The 20,357-nt window shown below is 39.1% G+C and overlaps 1 protein-coding gene across 6 annotated transcripts in view; it reads right to left on the reverse strand.

Annotated features, from left to right (window-relative positions):
• Nucleotides 1-13,552: 13,552 nt before the first annotated feature.
• Nucleotides 13,553-20,357, reverse strand: part of CREB5 (cAMP responsive element binding protein 5) — a 382,280-nt gene continuing 375,475 nt past the window's right edge. For 3 of the 6 annotated variants that reach the window (XM_069958733.1, XM_069958738.1, XM_069958739.1), the window contains one exon: nt 13,554-15,396. In XM_069958733.1, coding sequence (XP_069814834.1) covers nt 15,233-15,396 — 164 coding nt within the window. In that variant the 3' untranslated portion in view covers nt 13,554-15,232. Of the gene's footprint in view, nt 15,397-19,724; nt 19,761-20,357 lie in introns of all 6 variants that reach the window. The other 3 variants (XM_069958734.1, XM_069958736.1, XM_069958735.1) reach the window with 2 other exon arrangements.

The following is a 20,357-nucleotide window of genomic DNA, read 5'->3' on the forward strand; positions in this document are numbered from 1 at the left end:
TGTGTTACATGTAAAGGTGTCAAGTACTGTAAAGCTGTAAACCAACATGCAGTTTTAAGAGGCATGCACTACCAACGAGCCCTGGCTCTAAGGCATATATAATGTATTGCATAATCTCACATATAATTTATACATTCTTGTTTTAGGGTATTAAAAGAGTAACTGTCACCAGAAAAAACCTTTGACATGAAAGTTTTTATCAGTGAGAAGACACATACCCCATAGACTTACATTATGCGTCCGTCTCCTCACATGACACAAAACTGGGAGAGGACCATGCTGAGCACAGACTTCTCTTTGATCATTCACCCAAATGGTCGTGGTCTGAACACACAGACCCACCGACTGTTCAAAACTTTGACACGCCAAAAGTTTTTTTGTGACAGTGCCTCTTTAAGAAGCACATAAAGAGGAAAGAAATAGGGCTAATGTCTTGTGAAGCCAGGATATTAACAGTAGAACACATAACTAATGCAGAAATAAATCACTTCGAGGTCGTCATGCTTATAACTCACACTAAACTCTTTGTTGCTATATTAATTACAGCATATATAATTTCCAATATGCTAAAGATATTTTCTTTTCTTGTACCAAGGCTGAATTTAATTGTTAGAAAAAGGCTTGTTTGTATGGCAAATCCCTAACACATCTTTGTTAAAGGAGTAATCCAGGAAAAACCGACCTGCTTTCTTCCAAAAACAACGCCACATCTGTACGCAGGTGGTGTGTGGTATTACAGCTCTTCATTCAGTTTAATGGAACCGAACTGCAATACCACACTTGGATAACCCACTTAAAATCCTGTAATACTGGGAAATTTAGTCTCTTGTACATCACATTGCACTGTACGTAGTAGAAGAACTGATTGTAAGATCAGTGGAAGAAGAATAATGCAATGCATAATTTTACATGTAAATGTATGTTAAATGATATGGTCATGGGCAGGGGGGCAGGAAAAATATAATGCAGGGAAGCCTAGAGTGGCAAATCTGCATCAAATGTCAGTCATCAGACCCCACCAGCTAAGGCCCTGTCATCTCCATGCAGAGTTATAGGCTAGGTTCACACACTCCTATTATGGCTTGAATTACATTTATTATAATTCCCTCCCAATCCAATGAAGACTCTTTATAATCATGGTGCCATGTCATTGTAGATGGCTCTCCTATATATCAAGACTTGAGATGAGTGCAACACAAGCATGCCATAGGCTGTATCTATGTTTTCCTGGGTCTGCACCCAACTTCTTTAGTCACCAGTATTCAAATGCTGAGCGATCAGACCCAAGCATGCTCAAGTTATGTTCATCTCTAATCAAGACCATTATCTGTGCAGTGTTTCCACTTATGCCAACATTGCTATGGTATCTAAACTGAAAACTTACATCTTATACAAAGTCGACCAAACCCGCCACTACCAATATATGAGGGTATATGGGGGGAGGACTCCTGACTCTCCAACAACAGATAATGTCAGTGGAGAGAAGGCCTGAGCATAGTGGATTTTTAACATCTGCCCCTACTGACCAGAAAGGAATAAGCTGGCACCAGAGCAATCTCCTCCCCTCCTCATAGGGAACACATGAACGTTCAGCCGTGCCAACTGTTCATGTATACAGAGAAGCCAAGAGAGATAACTGTTGGCCAACAATTATTGACAATGCATGGACACCTTAAAAAACTGATAAACCGTGCAAGAAGAAAACAAGAGTTTTTACTGCTCTGAGTTATCAAGCTGAAATACTTAGTCACTTCCAGAGAACTGTATTTTATATAACACCGACATTCATACAGTAAAGTTTTGTCTAGTAGCCATTTATTACAGCTCCGGTGTTAATTTGTTGAACATTGGTTAAAGATAACAGGTCAAAATATTAGTATATTTGTCACTTTCCAATGAATATAACTCATTCTAACCAACAGGACGGTCTTTACAGCCATATGATTAAAGCCCTAGGATGGTCGGGGGTGGGGGTCGGGGGGGGGTCGTGGTAGACATATAAAGGCTGTAATGAACAGCTGAAATGTTGCATGAGCAAAAATACTTATATCAAGAAATTGCTGATCCCTGGTGCTGTCACAGACATTCCTCTGTTTTTTTTTGTTTTTTTGCATATACAGTAGGGTCAAGGCAGACAAAGCCCCTTCCCCCCCATGCAACCAGACTCCACATGGAAGGTGCTGTTCATCCTTATGCAGTTACCATAAAACACTGATTCTACATTATCTGCAGCGATATTCAGAACTTCCCACAGACACAGAATGCCTATCTCCTTTCTTTACTCTTGCCAAGTGAGGTTGCCATGTAGTGTAATCCATTCACAAATAAATGAGGGGGATTATAGTAATGTAGCCACTACTGATTTAGAAGGTTTACTGTCGAGGCTGGCACCATAAGGATAAGGACCGTCTCATTGTGTGCATGGCATTTAATAGGAGCTTTCGGGAGAGACCAGTACTTTATGTGCTGTCTGTAATACAGAATTTCTGTATAGCATTATACAGTCTTAGTGATAGGGTCTCTCTAAGGCGTAAAGTGTTATACTGGCTACAATTCTAATGTATGCCAAAGCAAAGCAGAGCCAGCACTCACAGCTAGCAGAACACTTAGGCTGGAGGGATAAGGGAATAATCTGCTCCCTCTCCTGCCCACACAGACTTAGTAACTCATGAACATGTCCTCTTTTACAAGTTAAACCGTATAAAAGCCTTTACTCCTTAACTCTTTGAGTGCTTTCTACTATTCACAACTGCTATGTCACCAATAACTAATAATATTTTAATATTTTTTTAAACCAAGGGGAACATCAATGGGCCAAACTCCTGGAACTGGAACCAATCACCTGATTGAAGAAACAGTGGCGCACCAGTGGCTGTGTCTGGTATTGCAGCCCAGTCTAATTTACTTGAATAAGACTAAAGTGCAGATAGCTGCAGTACTAGGCACACAGAACTGTACAGGGCTGTGCCTGGTAAACATGAGGACACAGTGCTCGCTGGAATCCCATAGCTTCTCCAGTCATCTGATCAGTGGGGGTGATAAAATATTTGAAAGTGGTGGCCTGTCGTAAGGATAGGGCATACATATTAAAGTCCAGTAAAACTCCTTTAACACACAACTAACAACACAGTAGCAATTGTGATAGGCTTGGCATAGTAACATCAATAGCAGCCACATTTATCAATGTTATATAACCAGATGCTTATGTGCCGCTTATGTGTTCAGGTCCCTTAAATGTTACCTGGCAGTTAGACATATTATTGCACACTAGTGGCACTAGGGATGTTACAATAGTATAAAAAATTATATTGGGGAGAAAAAATATACCTAAACAAGTGTTATATAGTAAATTTGCTGTCCCAATGTTGCTGCCTTTAAAGTGCTACTGTTATTTAAAAGAAAACTTTTGACATCATATGGTGAGATAAAAAGCAAAAAATGGCCAGCACTCCAATCACTCACACTATACGCCACTCCAATAACGCCACTGTAACTAAAATGTTTTTAAGTCATGGAGCAAAATATAAGACAGCGCTCCATAGTGTAATTCAGACACAGCTTAAGTGGTGAAAGAAAGCTCTCACCTAGGTAGGTTGTGCTGATGTAAGGCACAACTCTTACTGATAGCATGTGAATGAACTCCTGACTAATCCCCACAGTGATTAAAGACAGACAGTATCCTTCTCCACTCCAAGACGGGTAAAACAGGCGCAGGTCCAAGGGGTAATAGTGATATAAAATATCATAAAATTTATTAAAAGAATTATGCCAGTGACACAATGCGTTTCGAGACCAGTCCTTAGACACTTGATAAAGAGACCGGACCAGTCTCGAAACGCGTTGTATCGCTGGCATAATTCTTTTAATAAATTTTATGATATTTTATATTACTATTACCCCTTGGACCTGCGTCTGTTTTAGCTGCCTTGGAGTGGAGGAGGATTCTGTTTGTCATGAAGACATATTAAACATTTTGATCCAGCAGGCTCTAGTTGTGGAGACTCTCACCAAATTCTAAAATGAGTGGGGAAAAGCACTCAGCTAGGTGCTTCTCTCCCTTCTACCTGCAGGAGATGGATTCTATAGGAAGTGTACAAAAAGTGAACAAAAAGCTCTTAGCCAAGCTCTTCTCCCCACTCATTCTACTCATTCTAGTGATCAGTGGAATTATTTGACATATGACATATGTCTTTTTTTTTTTTTAATATAGTAACAGTTTGAGTGAGTCTTAAGTAAATGATGGAGTAAATGTACCTTGGTATAAATAATTCAGTAGACATTGAATACAGCCATTCCATGTAGATGGGCCTCTTTGCCCAAATGGCAAAAATGCCCCGTCTAGACCTCCAGCCAAAGCATTTTGCTGGACCTGGTCATATTACATAGATAATAAAATATTATGATAAGATTATGCCATTTTTGACTTTTACTATGAGGTACTATGACTGTGTTTCTACACTCAACGTTCTTTTCTTTAAATTTTTTTTTTCAATGTAATATGTGAAGTATATGGAAAAGGAGAAATACTAGAATACAACCAGATGGGTGATTTGTATAAGGAGAGCTATTAATCTCTGTGTCCTTAAAGTCAAGTTTACAGAGAGTTACAATGTGTTTCATAACTCAGGTGAAGGTATCAGTTTACTAATCCTGTTTAGTCAAGCAGCTACATAAAGGTTAAGAAAGTGAATGGTCATTATTCAGAGCTCCAGACACATTCCATTTCCTATCTTTATAGGTATGCACCATTAATCTTTGCTCAACAGTAATTATATTGATCTGTTAATATAGTAACTCCTCGCCAAATTCTTGTCTTGTTCAAATTTTTCACTCGCACAAAGTAAAAGCTGAAATTTATTGTAATAGTTCAATCACTAGAGCAGTGGTCTCCAACCTGTGGTTCTCCAGCTGTTGGATGTCTAGGCATGCCAGGAATAGTAGTTTCACGACAGATGGAGAGCCAGAGGTTGGAGACCACTGCACTAGACATATGGAAGAATATATGAAGAGAATTCACACAGATTGGATAACCCATATCCATGTGCGCTAACAGGGGACTTTTTTTTTACCTGGCTATGATCACTGACTTCATGAAGGAAGACTAAGGCTTCATTCACACATCTGTAGTGCTGTTTGTAGCTGCAGATCCACAGCTATAGACCGCACTACAAATGTGCATTCGTAGCCTTCCAAATTTGTACATGAATAGTTGTTAGAGATGAGCGAACCTCAAGCATGCTCGAGTCGATCCAAACCCGAACTTTCGGCATTTGATTAGCGGTGGCTGCTGAACTTAAATAAAGCCCTAAGGCTATGTGGAAAACATGGATATAGTCATAGTCAGACAACATTAGAGCTTTATCCAAGTTCAGCAGCCCCCGCTAATCAAATACCGAACGTTCGGGTTCGGATCGACTCGAACCCGAACCCGAACCCGGTTTGCTCATCTCTAATAGTTGTCCCTACTAGGGTCAACCAACATTTTTTGCAGTACAGATCACAGCCCCAGCACAGACCTATAACGCCTACAGGAGCCTGAACCGGGACATAGAGACAAATGGGTCCGTAACTGATATTGTGTGACTAAGGCCTGATGTAGTCTGAAATTTACTTTCTATATCTCAATGGCTGAGGCTGCTTCCCTTTCTACAATCCTAAGCGTTTGTTCATTAGCCATGATAATAATAAGCCTAATGGGAAGGATTTATGTCAATTACCACAAGGATAGAATCATTTTAACTTCCACTGAAGTTTATCACATACTTTTTATATGTAAGTAAATCAGTAAGATATAGTGATCGGCACTTCCTAGTATGTGCAGCTAGCACCCCAGCATGAACAGAGTCTGTTAAGTGTTTCCTAGTGGTGCAATCTCCAATTCACAAAAAATTATCCAATGAGATATGAAGAAGAAGTAGGAGAGCACTCACCAACATATGGAAAACTTGCATTCTTTTTTCCATCAGATGATAAAATCCATAGGACAACAGGCTAAGACGCCAGGCACATGCTTAAAGCAGAGTGACAGCTGTTTTGGGTAACCAACCTGTCTGATGCAGGATTTAGATGCCCGAATCAGCTGCTTGAAGCATGTGCCTGGCGTCTTAGCCTGTTGTCCTATGGATTTTATTGTCTGATAGATTAAAGATTGCAAGTTTTCCATATGTTGGTGAGTGCTCTCCTACTTCTTCTTCATATCATACTTTTCATACATAAACTCAATCAAAAGGAAATGAGTAACCCATTTGTCCTTAGGGGATGCACAGGTTTAATGCCCCGTTGTTCAGATAGACTCTTCCACCAATCATTGGTCTCTAGTCTACTGTGATAATGATAAATAACTAAGGCTCTGTTTACATCTTGTAAATCAAAATTAGAGGGCAAGTTCCCACTGACTTACTGATTTTGTCAATGCATCTGTTACTCCAATGGAAAAATAGTGCTGCATGTGGTGCTATTTGTTTTATTAAATGCTACAAAATCTGCAACAACCCTACATAACCTGAACCAATGAAACAAAATATACTGATGGTTTGATGTGGGTTAAGGGGGGGAGAACAAAGTAAATTTTTGTATTTTTTCCATGGCTGAAGACAAATAAGATAAAGATTATGTTAGAAATTGTTCAAATGTGAGCCTATCACTGCAGGTTCTTGCATACTACATACACAACACAACACCCACTGCTTTTGTTTCTTTGGTTAATTCAAATATATATATTCATCACAGTAAAATCCATAAACCTATTTTTTGTTTGTTCTGTTACAGGTATATAAAATTATGTAGCTCTGTAAACTGAGATTTGTATTTACAAGACAACTGGGGCCATATGTTTAAATTGGTAGTGTTGCCCATAGCTCAGATCCCAGCCACTACCACAAGTGCTGGTACAATGGTGAGGGCTGTGAGCTGACTGGTATTTATGGTTGAATTTTTGAATTTTGAGATATATATATATTCATAATCCCAGTGAATCCCTGCATCTTCAAAGCAAAAGTCCAGCTCTGACAGGATTTTTTTAAAAGGCTGGGGAGGAAAATAATAATCTATCATAACTCTGTCTCCATGCCTGTCCAGCACCCCGGGCCCCCTGCCCGGCTCCAGGATCTCTTCTGAGCCAACGTCACTACCCAGCTGATGGATTCACCACTCAGCCAGTCAGTGAAAGGGGCAGGATGCCGTTCCAGAAACTGATTGGCTGAGTGGCCTGTGCATCAGCCAGGTCTCAGAGGTGGCACCTTGTGGGCATAGGGAGAGGTAAGTAAGGATTGGTTATTACTTTCCTCCCTGCCGGCTGCCAGCTTTTGAAAATGTCCGTTCTCCTTTAACAAAAATGGCAGTATGTAACTAGAGGTAACATAAAGTTGTTGCCTACAAAAATAATTGTGTATGACACCATGACTTGGTTCTATGACATCATCTATACTGTTTTATTTTCTGAATTTTGGTATAAATAAATCCTAACATAGCTTATATTGTTGCATTGCATGTATCTGCATGCAAAAATGATCATGAGCGAACAGTCTTGAGCAGTGATATGTAGCTTGTACTGAATAGGCAAAGTATCAGGTTGTAGAAAACTATTGGCGCCCCTACATCACATTGTTGCCTGTTCTGGTTAATACATTGGCAACTAAAGGGAGCTCAGATCCAAGCCAAAAGTACTATACGAAATAAAAGCAACCAGTTGACAGGTTGTAATGGGTAATACTACATATTAAAACAATCGTACATGTAATATTGTGGCTCTTAAACACATTGATTTCTATGAAAACCTTAAATAAATTATTCATTGCACAGTCTATATGGAGTATGTGTAGGTATCATTTATTGAGCTGTCACTATTATACAGTCCCGTCACTCATATATTGTGCCAGTATTCCTAGCATGATGTAAAATAAGAACAATTCAGACAATACAGATTGATAACAGGTGGCAAACATACAAAATGGCTTTTTCTTCCTATATAAAATGCCTCTCCTGACTGTTATGCATGTATGATATGTTCTTTAGTGCAAACCTGGCGCAAAACAATTGCAGATTTCTATATGGGAGTTTTATTTGTATTTTTTTCCATAGACGTTGCATATAGCTCAATATTCTCTTAAATATAGTGCAGGGTTTCAGAGCCAGAACTTAAGGCAAAGTATACAGTTGCAGTTTGCACTAGGTTACCACCAAATCTTTTTTTAATGTTAGTATTGGTTGGTCCATGCTCCATCTCATGCCCTTATAATAGTGGAATTGGACTGCACATTGGTCTTTTTCGCATCTCTACTTAACAAAATGACCAAAAGCACACAATGACATTGTAAGAGATATACAATAACATTTTACCAAAGTGCATAAAGATTTCACCGTTTTCCGATTGCACTCTTCTCTCTGTTCTCCAGAATACCAAGTTTGATCTACACAAGCATACATGACCCATATTGTTGTTGATGCTTTATAAATCATAAAGTTCAAAAATATATGACAGTGATCCAAGCAGAATTCTCATATACAGACATTTACAGAAAGAAGAATCATTTCCAAACCTAGAGTCAGTAGGCAGCTGAAAACTGGCAAGTCTAGGGCTTAAAATATTAGCAGATGCAGAAATGCATACATGTAGTCAATATTCCTCATGGACATGGTGAGTGGGAACCTGAGCTTAGTTGCTGTGGGTTTAAAACACAGGGGTGATTTATTAGGTATGAAAGGTTCAAGCTCACTATGTCTTCAGATGTGCCCTGTGCATGGACGTAGGTATCCTATTCATTTAGAGAGAGGCGCACAGCATGCTGGACTGTGGGCAGGTTTCAGGTGGTTTTGAGTTGACTTGCCCATTATACCCATGTCAGGAGCGGGGTAACAGAAGGGTTGTCATGCCAAGTGCCACTGCCTGGTTACATAGCACAAAGGTAATATACAATTTGCATATTTGTATCGCTCTGTTGCCACATGGAGTATACAGTCCCATATGTAGGCAGCCTGTTGTATAGCAGACAGCAGATTGATATATAGTTTTGCTGGGAAAAAAAATGTTCACGTTAATCCTTGCTCATTCTGGTTTAAGAAGTCCAGTGGGTGGCCCTACCCACTGATTGACAGCTTTTCTTTTTTACTAATAAGTCCACCCACTGGACTCCTACTCCCAGAAAAAATATAGTTCTACAGAATTTTTCCCATAAAATTATAAATCACTCTGCTTGGCCCTTTTGCCTCTATAAAATGCCCACAGATAGGACACCATCTGCAATGTCAGAAGTTCTCTTTAAAGGGTATATCCAAGCACCAAAATAAGCTTACATTTGTCTTGGGCAGCATGAAAATTAAAAAAATAAAAAAAAATCAGAAAAGACTCATGTCAGCAGTGAGTAACTGTCACTTCCAGGATGAGTAGGAAGCTGAGTATTGAGCAGGGGAGCTGCAGCGGAACCAGGTAAGTATGACTTTTTTTTTTTTCTTTTATTATCTTGCGACCCCAGCCAAATATACTGTACAACCCATACTGTACAACAATTTTCTAGACAAACCGACTAGCAAAACATGGCTAGCAATTGCAGTTGTAGCAGTGCTAAATTTGTCTTTAAAGTCTTTGGGGGCTGCTTTCTTAGTGCATCATGATAAAACAACACAGTAGATTTACCTACAGACCCATGTAAAATCACAGATAAAACATCATACTATAAGGACGAGAAGTGCCAAATGACATACTGATAGTACAGTTCTCTAGAACACAGACACACACTTGACTTTCTGAGTTGAAACAGGCTTTTGATCTGAAGATCAAGACGTAAGAGAGTACATACATATTGTGCAAATCACATGAACTGCAATTAAAGGTGCTTGGTCCATATGGCGGCAAGTAGGAGGTTACATAGAATTTGCTATGACCTTTTGGGTTTGGTGTTCCTGCAAACAAGATTAACACTCATCACTGCCTGTGACTGCAAGTGAAGGTCAACAGTCTCCAACGCACTGTCAATTGTGTATGCTATGCAATGGCAAACTGTATAGCGGTACAGACTGACACGAGTCAGCTTGTTGGTTTAGCATAAAAAACAGACATGCCTGAGCCACAAGGTATACATATGTCAAACTGTCAAGCTACAAAATTGAGAAAAGTCAGACGTGTACAGAACAGCTGAACCTTATTTTTTTTCCTTGTGATTAAAAAAATAGAAAAAATACAACTGTATTTTAACTGAGGAAACAGAACCAATCCATAAAGCTTGATTCTAATCAAAGGTAACATAAAATGCGATTCTTGTGTTACCATTAGTGCTTATGTTCATATAATTTCACTTATGTTCTCTCCATAAAAAAAGAAAAAAAAATCTAACTAAATTAGCACCCTGGGGCATTTTAAAGGTATAGAATATTTTTTTTACACATGGTGTACTAATATATATGTTCCATTTTTATAAAAGGCTATCTGATTTCCCATAAAATGTAGAAAAGCAATAAAAAAGAAAGCATTGGACTAAACAATTTAAAAGTAAATGCTTGCTTAAAAATATATATGCATATATATATATATATATTTATATATAATGTATAAAAAGGCCTGTACATTGTTTTGGTTGACTGGGTTAAATTAAGGAAAGTACAGTGCACGCTAGACCTGGACTGGGGTGGTGTCGAGTGAATAACAGTTCCACACACTATACATTGAAATTTGGAAAGAAATAAAAACTTGAGTTTTTATAAATGTTTGTGGCCAAGTAGTTTCAGACTTATGGTACTGGGAAAGTAAGAGAGTAAATGGGTAGGGCAAAAAAAAAGGAAAGTGCATTTGCTTTTAATTCTAGTGACAAATATAAGGAAGAAATATGGTAGACGGACATATTTTGTTTACAGGCAAAGGTTTTATGCATAGAGGTGGTATGGGAGCATGTTGAGCCCATTCTGCAAACAAAGGTATAATAGATTTCCAAAAAACTATATGGTGCCATACCAATGGGCCTGTATGCATGAGCTCTAATGCAATACATATTGGGGATATTTATAAAAAGCTAAAGCTAAGGTGGACTCTGGGTTCTATGGGCAAAAAGTCCATGGGGGCAGATTTACTATTCCAAGTGTAATTTTTGGGGAAATGACACTGTACCATGTACCACATTCAGGCTATGTTCCCACTATGGGAACATACCGTAATTTAGTGGGGAAAGGCGTCCGTCTATTGATAATGATGGGCGCAAATAATGATCACGATCCATAGATGGCCACCTTTCCCCGCTAAATGACAGCATGTTTTTCCATAACATAAACATAGCCTTATTATGTTGTCGTTCTAGACAATTTTACACCTTGCTCAGATGGGGGGCATGGCTTGGAGACAAATAAGGTATGGCTTAATGGAAGGGCGCAGGGTTTGGAGGTAAATGAGGCATGACATAGTGGACGGGGGCAAGGTTTGAAGGCAAATGAGGCTGGCTTAGTGGAAGGGGCAGGGTTTGAAGGCAAATGAGGCTGGCTTAGTGGAAGGGGCAGGGTTTGAAGGCAAATGAGGCTGGCTTAGTGGAAGGGGCAGGGTTTGAAGGCAAATGAGGCTGGCTTAGTGGAAGGGGCAGGGTTTGAAGGCAAATGAGGCTGGCTTAGTGGAAGGGGCAGGGTTTGAAGGCAAATGAGGCTGGCTTAGGGGAAGGGGACGGGGTTTGGAGGTAAATGAGGCATGGCTTAGGGGAAGAGGGCAAGGTTTGGAGGCAAATGAGGAATGGCTTAGCGGAAGGGGGCAAGGCTTGGAGGAAAATGAGGCATAGCTTAGTGGAAAGAGGGCATGGTTTGGAGGCAAATGAGGAATGGCATAGTGGAAGGGGGCATGATTTGGAGGAAAATGAGGCATGAGTTGGGGGAAAGGGAGGAAAGGCTTAGAGACAAATGGGAAATGGCTTATTGGAATGGGGGTGGGGGGAGTGTTGGCTTAGAGGCAAATGAGGCATGGTTTAGTAGGAAGGAGGCATGGTTTAAAATATGACACCATACACCAAAGCTGCATCAAAATTTCAGCACAAAAATGTTAGACAACAGAGTCTAAAGAGGGACCAAATGTCAGGCCACTGTGATAAACTCAGCTCATGTTCAGACCGCTTGATCTAAGGATAAATTGTCAAAATATTAGACAAGATTAGCGAATCTGCCCTCAGGTTTTCTGCACATTTGGACCCGTCAGATGTATTTTTGGTCATTTGCTTCATATAACAGTCGCTATAAGGAATCCTACTGCTTAAATAAATCTCCCTTTATGTATGATATCAAGTACTAGAACTCATAGAAATTTTGTGAATAAGTGAAGGCAGTAGACTGCAAGACCAATACTTCTTATAAGCCTGAACATACAAGATGGCTTCTCATGTCGGTAACAAAATACATGAAGAGCTGCATTATTCTTTATTATACGTGACGGGACAGCTTTAGTAATACTGCTGTAGTGGTGGTGTTGCTGTGTAAAAATGTATTTGTTTGTCTGCTACATTGTTTTAGATATAAATTATAATAAATGTGTCTTAGCCCTTATTACAACCACTATATTGCAGCTCCACCTGGGAAATGAATATTCTACAAACATATTATTGTAATACTAGAGTAGAATTAATGAAAAAAATCCCAAAAATATCAGAAAATATTCTTCAACAGTGACCTGTGTTTTAGAGACATGTATACAGTTCCCTTGATAGAGCTGAAATATGGCTGCCTTAATAAGGCCTGGGGGTTGCATTTACAAAATGGGAATAACATTCAGGCTATGTTCACACACAGTAAAATAATATCAAACCAGGAAGGTAAAAATACGACTATGAATTCCACTACGAATATACATATTTTCAGTGTAATAATGCGCTGAAGTCCCATTGAAGTCAAAGGGAAATTTGTCGCCAGCACACACATAGTATAGCATAATGGCCGTAATTGATTACGACCAGCAAAACAGTGAACATACTCATTATTCGTGACCTGCTACTGCTAAAAAAATGGCTGTTTTTCTTTTACCTGTTCGCACATTGTTTTATTTTCACATGAAATTATTTTACTGAGTATGAACATAGTCTCAAGGAAAGTAGGAAAACTTTTCCTAATTTTTGCATATTTTATTTGTCTTTGCTCTTTTAGATGAAACACAATGTTCCCACAATGTTGTTTTAGGTAAAATAATGGACGTTGCTTTTTAAATAATGGCTGTTATTTTATAATAGTGGCCGTAAATAATGGTCATGATCATTATTAGCAGACTTTTTTTTTCCTAAAAGAGACATTGTGGGAACAAAGTGGGGGATTTGTCAAACTGGTGTAAAGTAGAATTGTCTTAGTTGCCCCTAGGAGCCAATCAGATTCCACTTTTCTTTCCTCACATACTGTATTCTTAGAAAGGAATCCACTCTTAGGGCCAGTTCACACTGAGTAAACACGGAGAGGTCCGCCGCGGAATCCCGCCGTGCTCAGTGTCCCACTGTAAGTGAATGAGAGGGCGCACGCTCCTCCATTTCCTCTCCTCTCAAAGAAGTAATATGCTACTTCTTTGAGCGGAGAGCGGCGGCAGCGACTAGCGCACGCCCCCTCATTCACTTACAGCAGCACACTGAGCATGGCGGGATTCCGTGGCGGAGAGGTCCACAGCGTAATTACGCCATGTTTACTCAGTGTGAACTGGCCCTTATTTCAGCTTGAAATTCCTCCCGTAAAATATGAACAGAGCAATGTCCTATTGTGTTAAATGGGATTTCCGTTCTGTTGTTCACACTGCAGAATTTCAGAGCAGAATTTTCTGCCTCAGATCTGCTTTCTGTCCAAAGAATTGACATGTCAATTCTTTGGGCAGATTCTGCTAGAGGAATCTTATAGAAGTCAATGGGGGCTTGAATTCTGCTTGCATTCTGCTCAAATTCCGCTTGAATTCTGCTCAATTTCTACTCAAATTCTGCTCCTATTCTGTCAGTCAGTGCTGAATAGGCTAAGAATTTCAAGCAGAAAACTTTCTTCTACAATTCCTCGAGAATTCCTCAGTGTGCACATACCCTTACACCAGTTTAATAAATCTGCCCCATAGTGTAAACCAGGGTCACATACATCAAGCAGTCCTTTTTATTTTACCAGAACGCTGCAAGATGCGTCCTTCCTTCATGTCCAGCGTCTAGATTGAAGCGCCAGATAGTTTGAACTGTCTGAATGGGATCAGGTAAAACATCAATTTCCCTCTGGGCCTGGGCCTCATAAACCAATGTTGCTCTTGATAAATTTGCCCCAATGGGCCTCATGTATAAAGACTCAGTAGTAAAGATGCCCGGCTCCTCATACCAACCAATCATCTAAATTGTCCTGGAAACACAGACTTTGGTTGCTATGATCAACAAGGACACATTTCCTGTAATGCTCTTTGGATACATGAGGCCCATTATTTTACATAGATAAACATTATCTATACTTCTTTATTAGCAAAAATTGTGAATAATAATAATAATTCTGAAATGTATAGAATAGGTCGCCGGAAATGTAACAGTTCATGCTGTAATCGCTATTATAATGCTACATGTAAAGGGGGTTCCATTACCTGCAGAAAGTGGAAGCAGCCATTTTGTGGTCTCCAATATTGGATCCCTCCCAGAAAATGGCTATTTGCACCCTGATCATTGTAATGGTATTATTACCTCGACGAAACCCCCTAAATTTGGTCTTCGAGCAGAAATGGCTGTTAACCTTTTTTTTAGGCTGTTCACACATAGTATTTTTGTCTTTTGGTCACTATTTTTTCAACCAAAATGAGGAGTGGAACTGACAGGGCAAAATTATACAGGAACGATTTTGTTTTCAACCCACACCTGATTTTGGTTTAAAAAAAACTAAAAAAGACTGACAAAAATGCTGTGTGTGAACATAGCCTTATAGTCGTAGATTGTTAAAGTATAAATGTTTCAGGCCACTGTGTAGATGAATGGGGAAAAAAAAGCAAAAACTCAATAATAAAATAAAATGTAGCTCTGTACATAAATGCAGCAGTTCATAAACTAATACGTTGTACCAGAACACTGAGAAAGCATCACGTTTCCCAAAACTGCACAATAATAATATTATAAATCCCTTTTCTTAGACAAAAAAAAAGACAAAACAACAAATACTATAAAAAAAGGGGTAGGTATGGTCTTTCAATGACTGAAGAGACTTCCAGGTTTCAAATAAAGTTGAAAAAAGTTCATAAAAATGGAAGATCTGATTTAATACCAAACTCCCAAAGGCAGTTCTTGAACCCATTGTTTCAGAGAATGGGATTTATGTCTGTTCTGTGGTTGGCAAGAGGATTTAGAGAGGAGCTTCCAACCATATCACTGACGGAAGAGGAAGTTGTGATGGTGTTATGCTGGATCACTTGCTGCTGGGAGCAGGCAGGAACTGGGCTCTCGGGTGGACTGTTCTCAGGACCTGGGTAAGACATTGGCAGAACACTTTGTTATACTAGAATGTCATGTATGATATATAAGACAACTTCATTATTTATAACAATTTAGTCCTTCAGTACTTATCAGCTGCTGCATGTTCTGCAGGAAGTGGTGTATTTTTCTATTCAGACACGGTGCTTCCTGCTGCCACCTCTGTCTATGACAGAAACTGTCCAAAGCAATAGAGGTTTTCTATGGGGATTTGCTACTCATCAGGTCAGTTCCTGACACAAACAGAGGTGGCAGTAGAGAACACAGTGTCAGACTGAAAAGAATACACCACTTCCTGCAGGACATACAGCAGCTAAGTACTGGAAGACATAAATAACTTTTTGGTACCAGTTGATTTGGAGAAAAAAAATAAATAAAATAAAAAAATAATAAAATTATATATATATATATATATATATATATATATATTTTTTTTTTTTTTTTTTTCTTTCTTTCTTTCTTTCTTCCGAGTATCCCTTTAAAAGGACCGAGACTGAGACCAGAGGCAAAAACAACCATATGGTGGCTGTCACAATGGAGAATAATGCAGAACAGTGCAAGATTGTGTTGCCCATGCTGGCCAAGTTCCGTGTACGGGCCCAATTAATTAGAACTTGGCCAGCGTGGGACGTATCCAGGGAGATACAATCTTCTGGTGGCAGCTACAGATCAACACCGTTTTGCACTGTTCTCTATTGTGTCAATTATCCTTTAAGGCTCATGCATAGGGCTAAACCCTGAACCTGTATGTCTTAATACATATGCAGGGATGGGATCCAGCGATTCTCCAAAATCAGGAACCCAACCAGATTTCCCCAGGATTCGATTGTATCTATGTTATAGAGAAGCGCCACTATGTCAGTGTGCCACCTTTATTGTTTACAGGAGCCAGGCTCAGACAAAAGACCAACATCACTTTTATTATGGTGTGGCACAAATCATGGCACAAATCATGGCAGTTTTATTTCAAGGGGTGCAGTATGTGGAAGTATTATATTCAGAATGTAGCTATACATTACATATAGAGGGAACAGTGTGTGGCAGTATTATTTACAGGGGATGGCAATGTGTGATCGCTTTACTTGCTAAGGGGGCAGTGGGTAGCAGTTTTGGTTTACAGGGGCACAGTGTGTACGGGTATTATATTCTCAGGGTGTTGTGTGTGGGACTGTAAGGGAGTTTGTCTCAGTTTAGAGGATGGGAACCTCCTGCTAAAGAAGACTACTCTGAAGAGGCAACACATATTTGGAAGAAGTTTCCGTGGCTGCCTGGGCAGCTAAATGGGGACAAAAAAAAAGGAAAAACAACTGCAACCAGAAAAAAATGTGACCTTTCAGTGACAAAATGCATAGTTTGCCCGTGACTATGTTGGATTAGTACTGTATATGGTCTGAAGAACGAAAATTATGCTACCATCCTTGTTGGCGCTCTATAGTGACATCTCTCTGGCACTTATCACTGCAGAGCGACAAATGATACTCAGAGCACCAAACCACCTCATTTACATATCTCATAAACGAGAAAGTTCCCCAAAAACAGCACAGAGGAACAAGGTAATAAAATTACCTCCATCCTCAGCACTCTGTGCTCTATAGGGACATAGCCGCAGGTTAGATACTTCTAACCTGCTAATAATTTCCCTTTAAGATTTCTGCTGGGTAAGAAGCCTAGAAGACAGATAGGCACTAATGCAGCAGTGTTGCCCAATGTGGCTTTTTACTGAATGGGGGCACAGTAATATTGGCAAGTGTCATCACATACTAAAATTTAGTTATAGATTGGGGTACACTTTAACTACAAAACTACATTTCCATAATCATTTAAAAAGTGATGGGAGTCAATCTAGGCAGATGAAAATCACAAGTTTTAAGTGTTTGATTCTAGAGCTCAACCTCAAAGAGGTCTGTTAGGATATTTGTTTTTATTGACTGGTTGACTTTTTGACTCATTATGGTCATTTTTCATGTTGCCATTGTTATACCATGTTTTGTGTCCGCAGCACATTACTATTTGTATTTAAAAATATTTATATATAGGTATTCGGGAGTTTTCGTTGTATCTCATATAAGCTGTGTCAGGATATTTTAGAGACACACTTAATCATGGAAGGTGTTATACAATATATAATAATCCACATGGTGCATTGTAGACACCAACATTAACAGCTGCTAAACCTGCTTATTATATTCAGAGTACACCTGCATGGGGAGAAGACTGCAAGCAGTTTGCTCAATTACTTAACTATTCCTAATCTCTATAATGATAGATATTATCCTTGCAAGTGATTCCTACAGAGTATAGGGTAGTAATAAAAAAAGCAGAAGACACAAAAGTCCTCTCTGTATGACTATAAAAACGTCTATGCAGAATACAATTTAGTAACTGTTTCTAGTGCCGTACCAATGGACCCAGACTGAGCTGTGAATCATCCCTTGGGCTACATTTACATGTTCTGTAAGCTGTCTGTAGCTGTGGACCTCTAGAGGAAGTGCATCTGTGTCCGCAATGCATGGACCTATTCAGTAGAGAATAGTGAATTGTGCTATAATTCGTATTAGGACCCCCCTTTTTTTGTGTGCAAAACAGATGTGTAAATGGGTCCATTTAAATGAATGGGTCCGCAGTGCTGTCCACAATTGCTGACAGCCTATGGAAAGTGTGAAAGAGGCCTTAGTTTGTTTAAGTGAAGGGACCTTCCCTCAAAACTCAAAAAATGCTCCCAAAAGTTATAGTCCATTCATGGTAAATGATATACGTGATTCATAATTTATATGTATCCCCCATTATGCATACTAGACTTTCTTTATATACAGTACATATGTTGTTTCATTTGATTTATATAACAGCATACTGTATAATAGATAACACGTATAAAACAACAACATATACATAGTCCATGGATTTGTAGATTGTACAGTAGGTCTTAGAGTTCCTTCTACTAACATTACTTTCCTATTCTGACAATATCCATCTTATTGCTATCACTACAGACTAATGCAGATTTATCACTTCTTTTATGAATGGACACAAAATTACAATACATTCATGTATAGACATGATGGAGCAATGCCACTATGGCTGCCAGAATCCAACACAAATCCACTGTAAAATCTGCAATTATCGAATGCAAATTTCACTATGGATTTCATTGTGGATTTGCTCTGGACTTTTGCTATTAAAGGGGTTGTCCAGTTTGGATATCAAAGACTATTGACGGAGCCCCCAGTGATCAGCTGTTATCTGTGGGAGAAGCGGGACATAAGTATTTAATTTCCTGGCAGTGCCACCACAAAGGGGAATGAAGCATTGCATGATGCTAAGTAAAATCAGTGCATGGTCCATGTAAAGCAAAGATATGTTGGTCCTGCAGAGATGCTCATTGCAGAAGCTCTCTAAACAATTTAATTGATGGAGTCACCAAACGAAAAGCTAATTTCCTATAATAAAGGGGTTTTGCTATCTTCCAAAATTAACTCCTATCGACATGATAGGGGATGATTACCTAATTGACCCTAATGGGGCCCCAGTGTTCTTGAGAATGGGTACCAGAGTCTCCCATTGCACATGTGTGATAATTCATTGGGAGCGCTCGGGTTTCCATTCTGATGATTTAAGCCAACAACCCTTTTAAGTCCTATCTTCCAGGAAGAAGGCTGTTCACATTTTTAGATTTTTAAGGGCCTCCCCTTTTTTAGAAAATTTCTACATCTTAGAAGGCTACATTGACAATAATTAGATCCCAAATTGTCCCACTCCTGTGACTTCAAGTGATCGACAAAATTTGGTGTTGAGTGTTCAATTGTTCAAGTGCCACCATTGGGGAAAATAAAAATAAACAAAAAAATTAGGGGGGAAAATACAGAGAAACAACAACTTTGGCACTATTCACACGCATGCAGTTTTCTCAATAGGGAAACAAGCCATGGTTAAACAGATCCTGATTCTCAGGTTGTGGTGCTCAGCATTAAAGTAATCATGTCCCAAGTGTACAACTTTAAGCAGATATTAAAAAAATGCAGTGTGGCACTCACTCAGTCCAAGGCAGATTTGATATTTATTTTAGTTATAGATACTGACAAACAAAAGCCTCGGTGAGTGCTGCACTGTTTTTTTTTTTTACATTTGCTGAGAATTACATTACATAAATTGGAAATCTGTGTAATACAGGACAGACCAGGGCCTCCACAATGAAGGGTTAATGTATCTGTTATAGTTTTAAGTTCTGTGTAGTCACAACATTGCCTATAACGGGTATGAAAGCAATCAGACCAAGGCTTTATAAAGGACATGTGCTGTATCTTTAAAATAAACTGAACTTACCATGCACTGGGCAGCTTTTGAGTAGCAGTACTCATCCTGCATAAAATGGAAAATTCATTTTAAATGCTTTAAGCAGCTCTCCTGCACCTTTGCTTGTTACCTTAAATAAAGCTTGCAAGAAGGCCAAAGATGACATCATACAATCCAGGGTTAGAAAAAAAAAATGTGATTGGAAAACTACTGCGCTAATATACGTGTGAAAGCCATTATGTAGTCATAAGACTTACATACACACACCAGGAGGTATTCCAGAAAGGTATTACTAACAGACAAGAGCTATTACAGAACACTTTGCTGGTAGTAAAGCTGATACAAATCAAATATAAAACTAAAAAGCCCAGTATAACAATCACTATAACATGCTGATGGCTGGAACAGCTCAGTATGCCATACAGTATAATCACCAACTGGCAGTAAATACGGCCAACTTTATACCGCCATCAGAGTTGTCACCAATTTTTCCAGAGTCCTAATTAAAGGGGTTGACTGAGAACTGAAGTAATGGCAGTAGCCGCAGCAAAATGTTATATGGAAAAAAAAATACCTGTAAATCTTTTTCCGCTCCCGTGCTGATACTACAGCTGTCCCTGTCAGTCTTTATTTGCCTGGAGCAACAATGTACTATATATGCAT

The sequence above is a fragment of the Dendropsophus ebraccatus genome, chromosome 2 (assembly GCF_027789765.1).
Source record: "Dendropsophus ebraccatus isolate aDenEbr1 chromosome 2, aDenEbr1.pat, whole genome shotgun sequence".
Classification (NCBI taxonomy): Eukaryota; Metazoa; Chordata; class Amphibia; order Anura; family Hylidae; genus Dendropsophus; species Dendropsophus ebraccatus.